The sequence below is a fragment of the Crinia signifera genome, chromosome 7 (genome assembly GCF_055691185.1).
Source record: "Crinia signifera chromosome 7, ASM5569118v1, whole genome shotgun sequence".
NCBI classification, from domain to species: domain Eukaryota; kingdom Metazoa; phylum Chordata; class Amphibia; order Anura; family Myobatrachidae; genus Crinia; species Crinia signifera.
In genome coordinates, this window is record NC_139223.1 from 1,619,574 (window position 1) to 1,632,699 (window position 13,126).

A 13,126-nucleotide genomic window follows, 5' to 3' on the forward strand; every position below is an offset into this window, starting at 1 on the left:
CAGGCATACAATGCAGTGACAGACCGGCAGCCTATATGGTACAGATAACACAGTATAGTGCTGACAGGCAGTGATAGTGTTATACAGTACACAGTACACAGTAAGCATACAGGCATACAATGCAAAGACAGACAGGCAGCCTATATGGTACAGATAACACAGTATAGTGCTGCTGACAGGCGGTGATAGTGGTTATACAGTACACAATACACAGCAGGCATACAATGCAATGACAGACAGGCAGCCTATATGGTACAGATAACACAGTATAGTGCTGACAGGCAGTGATATTGTTATACAGTACACAGTAAGCATACAGGCATACAATGCAAAGACAGACAGGCAGCCTATATGGTACAGATAACACAGTATAGTGCTGACAGGCAGTGATAGTGTTATACAGTACACAGTAAGCATACAGGCATACAATGCAAAGACAGACAGGCAGCCTATATGGTACAGATAACACAGTATAGTGCTGACAGGCAGTGATAGTGTTATACAGTACACAGTAAGCATACAGGCATACAATGCAAAGACAGACAGGCAGCCTATATGGTACAGATAACACAGTATAGTGCTGACAGGCGGTGATAGTGTTATACAGTACACAGTAAGCATACAGGAATACAATGCAATGACAGACAGGCAGCCTATATGGTACAGATAACACAGTATAGTGCGGACAGGCAGTGATAGTGTTATACAGTACACAGTAAGCATAGAGGAATACAATGCAATGACAGACAGGCAGCCTATATGGTACAGATAACACAGTATAGTGCGGACAGGCAGTGATAGTGTTATACAGTACACAGTAAGCATACAGGCATACAATGCAAAGACAGACAGGCAGCCTATATGGTACAGATAACACAGTATAGTGCTGCTGACAGGCAGTGATAGCGGTAATGCAGTACACAATACACAGCAAGCATACAGGCATACAATGCAATGACAGACAGGCAGTCTATATGGTACAGATAACACAGTATACGTCTGACAGGCAGTGATAGTGTTATACAGTACACAATACACAGCAAGCATACAGGCATACAATGCAAAGACAGACAGGCAGCCTATATGGTACAGATAACACAGTATAGTGCTGACAGGCAGTGATAGTGTTATACAGTACACAATACACAGCATACAGGCATACAATGCAGTGATATAGACAGGCAGCCTATATGGTACAGATAACACAGTATAGTGCTGACAGGCAGTGATAGTGTTATACAGTACACAATACACAGCAGGCATACAATGCAATGACAGACAGGCAGCCTATATGGTACAGATAACACAGTATAGTGCTGACAGGCAGTGATAGAGGTAATGCAGTACACAATACACAGCAAGCATACAATGCAATGACAGACAGGCAGCCTATATGGAACAGATAACACAGTATAGTGCTGACAGGCAGTGATAGAGGTAATGCAGTACACAATACACAGCAGGCATACAATGCAATGACAGACAGGCAGCCTATATGGTACAGATAACACAGTATAGTGCTGCTGACAGGCAGTGATAGAGGTAATGCAGTACACAATACACAGCAGGCATACAATGCAATGACAGACAGGCAGCCTATATGGTACAGATAACACAGTATAGTGCGGACAGGCAGTGATAGTGTTATACAGTACACAATACACAGCAGGCATACAATGCAATGACAGACCGGCAGCCTATATGGTACAGGTAACACAGTATAGTGCTGCTGACAGGCGGTGATAGTGATAATGCAGTACACAATACACAGCAGGCATACAATGCAATGACAGACAGGCAGCCTATATGGTACAGATAACACAGTATAGTGCTGACAGGCGGTGATAGTGTTATACAGTACACAATACACAGCAGGCATACAGGCATACAATGCAATGACAGACAGGCAGCCTATATGGTACAGATAACACAGTATAGTGCTGACAGGCAGTGATAGAGGTAATGCAGTACACAATACACAGCAGGCATACAATGCAATGACAGACAGGCAGCCTATATGGTACAGATAACACAGTATAGTGCTGCTGACAGGCAGTGATAGAGGTAATGCAGTACACAATACACAGCAGGCATACAATGCAATGACAGACAGGCAGCCTATATGGTACAGATAACACAGTATAGTGCTGACAGGCAGTGATAGTGGTAATGCAGTACACAATACACAGCAGGCATACAATGCAATGACAGACCGGCAGCCTATATGGTACAGATAACACAGTATAGTGCTGCTGACAGGCGGTGATAGCGGTAATGCAGTACACAATACACAGCAGGCATACAATGCAATGACAGACCGGCAGCCTATATGGTACAGATAACACAGTATAGTGCGGACAGGCGGTGATAGAGGTAATGCAGTACACAATACACAGCATACAGGCATACAATGCAATGACAGACAGGCAGCCTATATGGTACAGATAACACAGTATAGTGCTGACAGGCAGTGATAGAGGTAATACAGTACACAATACACAGCAGGCATACAATGCAATGACAGACAGGCAGCCTATATGGTACAGATAACACAGTATAGTGCTGACAGGCAGTGATAGAGGTAATGCAGTACACAATACACAGCAGGCATACAATGCAATGACAGACAGGCAGCCTATATGGTACAGAGAACACAGTATAGTGCTGACAGGCAGTGATAGTGTTATACAGTACACAATACACAGCAGGCATACAGTCATACAATGCAATGACAGACAGGCAGCCTATATGGTACAGAGAACACAGTATAGTGCTGACAGGCAGTGATAGAGGTAATGCAGTACACAATACACAGCAAGCATACAGGCATACAATGCAATGACAGACAGGCAGCCTATATGGAACAGATAACACAGTATAGTGCTGACAGGCAGTGATAGAGGTAATGCAGTACACAATACACAGCAGGCATACAATGCAATGACAGACCGGCAGCCTATATGGTACAGATAACACAGTATAGTGCTGACAGGCAGTGATAGAGGTAATGCAGTACACAATACACAGCATACAGGCATACAATGCAATGACAGACAGGCAGCCTATATGGTACAGATAACACAGTATAGTGCTGACAGGCAGTGATAGTGGTAATGCAGTACACAATACACAGCAAGCATACAATGCAATGACAGACAGGCAGCCTATATGGTACAGATAACACAGTATAGTGCTGACAGGCAGTGATAGTGGTAATGCAGTACACAATACACAGCAGGCATACAATGCAATGACAGACAGGCAGCCTATATGGTACAGGTAACACAGTATAGTGCTGACAGGCAGTGATGGAGGTAATGCAGTACACAATACACAGCAGGCATACAATGCAATGACAGACAGGCAGCCTATATGGTACAGATAACACAGTATAGTGCTGCTGACAGGCAGTGATAGAGGTAATGCAGTACACAATACACAGCAGGCATACAATGCAATGACAGACAGGCAGCCTATATGGTACAGGTAACACAGTATAGTGCTGACAGGCAGTGATAGTGGTAATGCAGTACACAATACACAGCAGGCATACAATGCAATGACAGACAGGCAGCCTATATGGTACAGGTAACACAGTATAGTGCTGACAGGCAGTGATAGTGGTAATGCAGTACACAATACACAGCATACAGGCATACAATGCAATGACAGACAGGCAGCCTATATGGTACAGATAACACAGTATAGTGCTGACAGGCAGTGATGGAGGTAATGCAGTACACAATACACAGCAAGCATACAATGCAATGACAGACAGGCAGCCTATATGGTACAGGTAACACAGTATAGTGCTGACAGGCAGTGATAGAGGTAATGCAGTACACAATACACAGCAGGCATACAATGCAATGACAGACAGGCAGCCTATATGGTACAGATAACACAGTATAGTGCTGACAGGCAGTGATGGAGGTAATGCAGTACACAATACACAGCAAGCATACAGGCATACAATGCAATGACAGACCGGCAGCCTATATGGTACAGAGAACACAGTATAGTGCTGCTGACAGGCAGTGATAGTGGTAATGCAGTACACAATACACAGCAGGCATACAATGGAGGTACAGCAGGACTGGCCCAGGTTCTCTGGCAGTGAAGGAGTGGATCACCGGGTGGCTGTTGTAGAGCTCTCTGTGTCCCTGCTGCATGTGCTATGGGCAGGAAGTACCAATGGCGGGAAGCGCTGTGGGTTATGCCGCCTACTGTCCCCGGGGGAAGGGCTGTGTGAGGAGAGCCCACTCCCCCTACTAATGGCCGCCAGGGAAGTGACTCATACAGCGCCGGTAAAATGATGGGGATCTGGTGCCGGGCAGACCTGCTACAGGTGCTGCTGCCCTCACTTTTTCCCTGGTGGTCCAACTAGTGCAGGTGATGGATCATCAGTCTGCTTGTTAGTGCAGCCCGGCAGACCCCAACGACAGGCTGTACAACCGCTACAGCTCCTGGTTGTGGTCTCCCGACTGCCCTGGGCCGGCTGCGGTCACTCACTGACGCGTGGTGCTGCAGCCACCAGGCCCAGGTGATGGAGCAGCAGTGCTGGATTCTGATAGTCCCCCTGCGCTGCTGCCCTGTCACTGACACCAGTCAGTGTAAGAATTAATGCGCATATTGGCTCCTGCAAGCACCAAAAAACTTGCCTGGGAGGCAGAAGAAGTTTAACCTCTTAGGTGCTGGTGGTCTCTCTCCCACTTAACTACCCAGTGTTAAGCCTGTGGTCCCTGACGTGACTTGAAGAATAAATAGCGCATGGAGACTGCCGCGGCCTTGTACATGTGTAACCGAGGAATGTTTGGGCCTCAGCAGCTAATATGTCATTAGTAGTGTTCCCCTGTCATTATAGCACACAGGACTTATGGTTCTGGCGCGTTTCATTGTCATTTCTGTTACCCTCAGCATTACTTTGGTAATTTACAGCACATAACAAACCCCAAGTGGTCATGAATGTGGTTAAATGCAACAGCTAATGGAGACATTCACCTCTCTCTCAGCACACAATCAGGGAGTTGTTTGACATGGAAGACATAACCCGAAAAGATGCAGATACGCGCGTGGCTTCCCCAGATCCCAGCTCAGAAGACACGAACAGCACGGGACAAGCTCAGATTCTGGAACAGGTACATCAGTTGGGGGGGGGGGATATGTAGCTGGTGGGCTCAGCGGTTGGATCGGTCTGTGGGGGCTTTTTCCATGTGGCATGGGAGTATTAACCTGACGTGTCGTATGTGCTTGTCCTGGGCAGGCTCTGTGTGGGGCAGAAGATGAGGAGGACACACTGGCCGCCTCGCTGGTCCGTGCAGAGCAGGTGGCAGACCTGGCAGAGTTTAATGAGAATATTCCTTTGGAGGCCGAGGAGGAGGAACAGAGTCGGGCAGAGCAGGAGATCTCCGCTTTGGTGGAGCAGGTAACGTGTCCTGTGGGTGACTGGGGCTGTGCTGGGTGATGACGCTGTAATGGTGCTAACACACTGATGTCTCCGTAGCTGACTCCTATCGAGCGATACGCAATGTATTACCTGGAGGCTTCCTTAGAAGAAGTCAGCAAAGAAGAACTGAAACAGGCTGAGGTAATACAAAGCATGTATTATTATGTGACTGCTCCGCGCTCTGACGCGTTATCACATAGCGGTGTGACTGCTCCGCGCTCTGACGCGTTGTTACATAGCGGTGTGACTGCTCCGCGCTCTGACGCGTTATCACATAGCGGTGGGACTGCTCCGCGCTCTGACGCGTTGTTACATAGCGGTGTGACTGCTCCGCGCTCTGACGCGTTATCACATAGCGGTGTGACTGCTCCGCGCTCTGACGCGTTATCACATAGCGGTGTGACTGCTCCGCGCTCTGATGCGTTATTATATAGCGGTGTGACTGCTCCGCGCTCTGACGCGTTATCACATAGCGGTGTGACTGCTCCGCGCTCTGACGTGTTGTTACATAGAGGTGTGACTGCTCCGCGCTCTGACGCGTTATTACATAGCGGTGTGACTGCTCCGCGCTCTGACGCGTTATTACATAGCGGTGTGACTGCTCCGCGCTCTGACGCGTTATTACGTAGCGGTGTGACTGCTCCGTGCTCTGACGCATTGTCACATAGCGGTGTGACTGCTCCGCGCTCTGACGCGTTATTACGTAGCGGTGTGACTGCTCCGCGCTCTGACGCGTTATTACATAGCGGTGTGACTGCTCCGCGCTCTGACGCGTTGTTACATAGCGGTGTGACTGCTCCGTGCTCTGACGCGTTATCACATAGCGGTGTGACTGCTCCGCGCTCTGACGCGTTATTACATAGCGGTGGGACTGCTCCGCGTCTGACGCGTTATTACATAGCGGTGTGACTGCTCCGCGCTCTGACGCGTTGTTACATAGCGGTGTGACTGCTCCGCGCTCTGACGCGTTATTACATAGCGGTGTGACTGCTCCGTGCTCTGACGCGTTGTTACATAGCGGTGTGACTGCTCTGCGCTCTGACGCGTTATCACATAGCGGTGTGACTGCTCCGCGCTCTGACGCGTTGTTACATAGCGGTGTGACTGCTCCGCGCTCTGACGCGTTGTTACATAGCGGTGTGACTGCTCCGCGCTCTGACGTGTTGTTACATAGCGGTGTGACTGCTCCGCGCTCTGACGCGTTATTACATAGCGGTGTGACTGCTCCGTGCTCTGACGCGTTGTTACATAGCGGTGTGACTGCTCTGCGCTCTGACGCGTTATCACATAGCGGTGTGACTGCTCCGCGCTCTGACGCGTTATCACATAGCGGTGTGACTGCTCCGCGCTCTGACGCGTTGTTACATAGCGGTGTGACTGCTCCGCGCTCTGACGCGTTATTACATAGCGGTGTGACTGCTCCACGCTCTGACGCGTTATTACATAGCGGTGTGACTGCTCCGCGCTCTGACGCGTTGTTACATAGCGGTGTGACTGCTCCGCGCTCTGACGTGTTGTTACATAGCGGTGTGACTGCTCCGCGCTCTGACGCGTTATTACATAGCGGTGTGACTGCTCCGCGCTCTGACGCGTTATTACATAGCGGTGTGACTGCTCCGCGTCTGACGTGTTATTATATAGCGGTGTGACTGCTCCGCGTCTGCCACACTGACGTGTTATTATCTAGCGATGTGACTGCTCCGCGCTCTGACGCGTTATCACATAGCGGTGGGACTGCTCCGCGCTCTGACGTGTTGTTACATAGCGGTTTGACTGCTCCGCGCTCTGACGTGTTGTTACATAGCGGTTTGACTGCTCCGCGCTCTGACGCGTTGTTACATAGCGGTGTGACTGTTCCGCGCTCTGACGTGTTGTTACATAGCGGTTTGACTGCTCCGCGCTCTGACGCGTTGTTACATAGCGGTGTGACTGTTCCGCGCTCTGACGCGTTGTTACATAGCGGTGTGACTGCTCTGCGCTCTGACGCGTTGTTACATAGCGGTGTGACTGTTCCGCGCTCTGACGCGTTATTACATAGCGGTGTGACTGCTCCGCGCTCTGACGCGTTATTACATAGCGGTGTGACTGCTCCGCGCTCTGACGCGTTGTTACATAGCGGTGTGACTGCTCCGCGCTCTGACGTGTTGTTATATAGCGGTGTGACTGCTCCGTGCCTGCCATACTGACTGACGTGTTATTACATAGCGGTGTGACTGCTCCGCACTCTGATACGTTATTACAAAGCGGTGTGACTGTTCCGCGCTCTGACGTGTTATCACATAGCGGTGTGACTGCTCCGCGTACTGACGTGTTATTATATAGTGGTGTGACTGCTCCGCGTCTGCCACGCTGACGTGTTATTACATAGCGGTGTGACTGCTCCGCGTCTGCCACACTGACGCGTTATTATATAGCGGTGTGACTGCTCCGCGTCTGCCACGCTGACGTGTTATTACATAGCGGTGTGACTGCTCCGCGCTCTGACACTTTATTACATAGCGGTGTGACTGCTCCGCGTCTGCCACACTGACGTGTTATTATCTAGCGTTGTGACTGCTCCGCGTCTGCCGCTTTAATGTGTTATTATATAGCGGTGTGACTGCTCCGCGTCTGCCACACTGACGTGTTATTATCTAGCGATGTGACTGCTCCGCGTCTGCCACACTGACGTGTTATTATATAGCGGTGTGACTGCTCCGCGTCTGCCACGCTGACGTGTTATTATATAGCGGTGTGACTGCTCCGCGTCTGCCACACTGACGTGTTATTATATAGCGGTGTGACTGCTCCGCGTCTGCCACGCTGACGTGTTATTATATAGCGGTGTGACTGCTCTGCGTCTGCCACACTGACGTGTTATTATATAGCGGTGTGACTGCTCCGCGTCTGCCACACTGACGTGTTATTATATAGCGGTGTGACTGCTCCGCGCCTGCCACACTGACGTGTTATTATATAGCGGTGTGACTGCTCCGCGTCTGCCACACTGACGTGTTATTATATAGCGGTGTGACTGCTCCGCGTCTGCCACACTGACGTGTTATTATATAGCGGTGTGACTGCTCCGCGTCTGCCACACTGACGTGTTATTATATAGCGGTGTGACTGCTCCGCGTCTGCCACACTGACGTGTTATTATATAGCGGTGTGACTGCTCCGCGTCTGCCACACTGACGTGTTATTATATAGCGGTGTGACTGCTCCGCGTCTGCCACACTGACGTGTTATTATATAGCGGTGTGACTGCTCCGCGTCTGCCACACTGACGTGTTATTATATAGCGGTGTGACTGCTCCGCGTCTGCCACACTGACGTGTTATTATATAGCGGTGTGACTGCTCCGCGTCTGCCACACTGACGTGTTATTATATAGCGGTGTGACTGCTCCGCGTCTGCCACGCTGACGCGTTATTATATAGCGGTGTGACTGCTCCGCGTCTGCCACGCTGACGCGTTATTATATAGCGGTGGGACTGCTCCGCGTCTGCCACACTGACGTGTTATTATATAGCGGTGTGACTGCTCCGCGTCTGCCACACTGACGTGTTATTATATAGCGGTGTGACTGCTCCGCGTCTGCCACGCTGACTTGTTATTATAACGGTGTGACTGCTCCGCGTCTGCCACACTGACGTGTTATTATATAGCGGTGTGACTGCTCCGCGTCTGCCACACTGACGTGTTATTATATAGCGGTGTGACTGCTCCGCGTCTGCCACACTGACGTGTTATTATATAGCGGTGTGACTGCTCCATGTCTGCCACACTGACGTGTTATTATATAGCGGTGTGACTGCTCCGCGTCTGCCACACTGACGTGTTATTATATAGCGGTGTGACTGCTCCGCGTCTGCCACACTGACGTGTTATTATATAGCGGTGTGACTGCTCCGCGTCTGCCACGCTGACGTGTTATTATATAGCGGTGTGACTGCTCCGCGTCTGCCACGCTGACGCGTTATTATATAGCGGTGTGACTGCTCTGCGTCTGCCACACTGACGTGTTATTATATAGCGGTGTGACTGCTCTGCGTCTGCCACACTGACGTGTTATTATATAGCGGTGTGACTGCTCCGCGTCTGCCACACTGCCGTGTTATTATATAGCGGTGTGACTGCTCCGCGTCTGCCACACTGCCGTGTTATTATATAGCGGTGTGACTGCTATGCGTCTGCCACACTGACGTGTTATTATATAGCGGTGTGACTGCTATGCGTCTGCCACACTGACGTGTTATTATATAGCGGTGTGACTGCTCCGCGTCTGCCACACTGACGTGTTATTATATAGCGGTGTGACTGCTCCGCGTCTGCCACACTGACGTGTTATTATATAGCGGTGTGACTGCTATGCGTCTGCCACACTGACGTGTTATTATATAGCGGTGTGACTGCTCCGCGTCTGCCACGCTGAAGTGTTATTATATAGCGGTGTGACTGCTCCGCGTCTGCCACGCTGACGCGTTATTATATAGCGGTGTGACTGCTCCGCGTCTGCCACGCTGACGTGTTATTATATAGCGGTGTGACTGCTCCGCGTCTGCCACGCTGACGTGTTATTATATAGCGGTGTGACTGCTCCGCGTCTGCCACGCTGACGCGTTATTATATAGCGGTGTGACTGCTCCGCGTCTGCCACGCTGACGCGTTATTATATAGCGGTGTGACTGCTCCGCGTCTGCCACATTGACGTGTTATTATATAGCGGTGTGACTGCTCCGCGTCTGCCACGCTGACGTGTTATTATATAGCGGTGTGACTGCTCCGCGTCTGCCACACTGACGTGTTATTATATAGCGGTGTGACTGCTCCGCGTCTGCCACACTGACGTGTTATTATATAGCGGTGTGACTGCTCCGCGTCTGCCACACTGACGCGTTATTACATAGCGGTGTGACTGCTCCGCGTCTGCCACGCTGACGTGTTATTACATAGCGGTGTGACTGCTCCATGTCGACAACACTGACTCTGATGTGTCACTTTCAGGAACAAGTGGAAGCTGCTCGGAAAGATTTGTTTCTTGCTAAGGATGAGGGAGGACAGATTGCTGAGGAGAAATGGGAGGATGAGATGAGAAGGAATCGCCGGGTGCGTACTCCAACGCCTGCCAGGTCGTCAGAACGTGTCGGTGTCCGTGTGAGCGAGAGACTGAGAGGAAGCAGAGTAACAGAGAATGCAGATGTTACAGAGAGCCCACCTATTCCGGCCGCTGCATCTTCATCACAGAACGATGTGTGTGATCCAGCCCCACAGACGCCCACACCACAGAGTGTCCCAGAGCAGGAAGCTCCCAGTCCAGTCACAGAGCCCCCGAACAGCACCGCACCAGCCGCAGCAGAGTCCCTTACAGAGCACGCAAGTATTCATCCCGCGCTCCCCAACACAGAAGTAGAGGCTGTTCCTATGGAAGCAGGAGACTTGTCAGTGCCAAGTACAGAGAATGTGCTCGATAGCCCTTCACGTATGTCCCCAGAGGAGACCGCTCCACCACGCACACCACGGAGGAAAGTTACTGCTGACTGTGAGATTTTTCTTGCCGGTGCAAACTCCAACTCGCCCACAGCAAAAGTGCTCAGGCGCTTGCCAGGGCGACTTGTTACTGTGTTGCAGGAACGGCTTCCCACCCCCCGACGCCAGAGCAGGGGAAGAGGGCAGCCACCAATCACAGACAATGGAGCTAAAAGTCCTAGTGTTCCTGGTTCACAGAGCCCCCCTCAAAATCTCCTCTCTGAGAACTCCGAGGCAGGAAGCCCTCCACCAAAGAGAAAGAGAGGAAGGCCTCCAAAGCCCAGATCAGACCTGTCTCCCACTGCTGTCCCTGTGGACATGCCAATGTTTCCTATGGAGTCTTGCTCTCACATTTCTCCTGAGCTCGACACTTCTCCCCCCAGAAGAGTCGCTGAGCGGGGACCGGTGAGAGTGCGCACTCCGGGCAGTCCTAGCTCTTCCTTTAAGCTCATCTCAGAAAGTGAAAGCAGCTCACCTATTGAGAAAAGGAAGCGAGGCCGCCCCCCGAAAAGACGTGAAGCTTCTCCTGTTGTTGCTTCCCCTGTTGTTGCCTCCCCAATGTCCTCCGTTCTGTTTCATAGAGACTCTAATCCTAATGTTTCTCAGTTGGACACTACAGAAACCACCCCCATAAAAGTTGATTCAGTTGCTCCCACCACGAACGCCATCATTCCTAATGAATCTTCCAACATTCCTTTGGTGGGTGGGGAGGGCACAAGCAGCAGTGGCGTGGATGAGCCGGTCACCCCACCAAAGCGGAAACGTGGTCGCCCCCCAAAGTTACATGCAGTGCCCAAAGTGAACTCCAGTCCCATTTCTCACAATGACCGATTGGACAGTTCTCCAGACAGAACTCCCAGTCCCCAGGTCACAAGGACCCTTCAGAGAAAACCACCTAAGTCTGAAAGCTTGGAGGCAAGGGAGCCAACTTCTTCCCTTACTGATACAGATGACTCCTCTGGAGATGAGGAGATCATTATAAGGGCCCCTTTGACCCGTAGTGCCAGGACTCGAATGCAGACAAACAACACACCTCCTGCAATCACAAAGAACACTGGCACAACTTCCGCTAGCCCCCGGGGACGCTCTCCCCATTCTGTGACTGTAAAAGATAAAGTTTCCAACAAGAGACGTAAGCCTCCTAGTGTGAGTTCTCCGAGCCCTCCTTCATCCTCCCCCCATGGCAGCTCCAGCGAGAGGCAAAACGTTGGGAGTAGAAAGCGTCACTGTCCCCCTGCAGAACGTGTTCTGCGCAGTTCCCTCACCGCTAACCCTGCCAGTAACACTCGCTCATCGCGCCCCCCACTCCTTAACAGCCACAGAGGCAGAAAGGCCAAAACGTGAGGGGCAACATTAAGCAGCAGGCTATGTTTCATCCCACGTGACTGGGGGAACAGGTGAAAGGGCCCGAATGATCGCCCCCAAACTTTGGGACCGACTGCGTGTTCTCTGTGTGCCACAGCCCCATTACTGAGAAACACAATCTATGCAAAGTGGATGCGAAGAACGTGACTCCATTTCATTGCCGGGGTATCAGGTGTTATGTGGACTTGCAGGTATTTGGGGTTGTTGGGCCCTGTAGTATTAGACAGGTAACCGAAGGTATGACCTGAGGCTGGGTACGCCTTGGTCTTTTGGTTCTAGAGCCTCTAGTCTCTGGACATGTTTCTACAGAAGTTCCTGTAATTCTTTCATGAAAATAAAGTGTTGAGTAAATTGTGTGTCTGGTGTTATGAGCCGCCTCTGTAAGAACTACGCCACATTCTGGGGAATGGAATATGAAGTGACCTGCGCCATTCTGCTAGCTGCATGATGTGCGCCATTCTGCTTGCCGGGTGACCTGCGCACGTGCGCCATTCTACTAGCCGGGTGATGTGCGCCATTCTGCTTGCCGGGTGACCTGCGCACGTGCGCCATTCTACTAGCCGGGTGATGTGCGCCATTCTGCTTGCCGGGTGACCTGCGCACGTGCGCCATTCTACTAGCCGGGTGATGTGCGCCATTCTGCTTGCCGGGTGACCTGCGCACGTGCGCCATTCTACTAGCCGGGTGATGTGCGCCATTCTGCTTGCCGGGTGACCTACGCACATGCGCCATTCTACTAGCCGGGTGATGTGCGCCATTCTGCTTGCCGGGTGACCTGCGCACGTGCGCCATTCTACTAGCCGGGTG

At 51.1% G+C, this 13,126-nt stretch overlaps 1 protein-coding gene across 1 annotated transcript in view; it reads left to right on the forward strand.

Moving 5' to 3' along the window:
* LOC146019710 (uncharacterized) overlaps nt 1–12,675 on the forward strand; it is a 45,996-nt gene extending 33,321 nt beyond the window's left edge. Inside the window, exons 7-10 of the mRNA XM_083152200.1 lie at nt 5,013–5,138; nt 5,264–5,425; nt 5,504–5,587; nt 10,433–12,675. Coding sequence (XP_083008326.1) covers nt 5,013–5,138; nt 5,264–5,425; nt 5,504–5,587; nt 10,433–12,298 — 2,238 coding nt within the window. The 3' untranslated portion in view covers nt 12,299–12,675. The remainder of the gene's footprint in view (nt 1–5,012; nt 5,139–5,263; nt 5,426–5,503; nt 5,588–10,432) is intronic.
* Nucleotides 12,676–13,126: the final 451 nt, after the last annotated feature.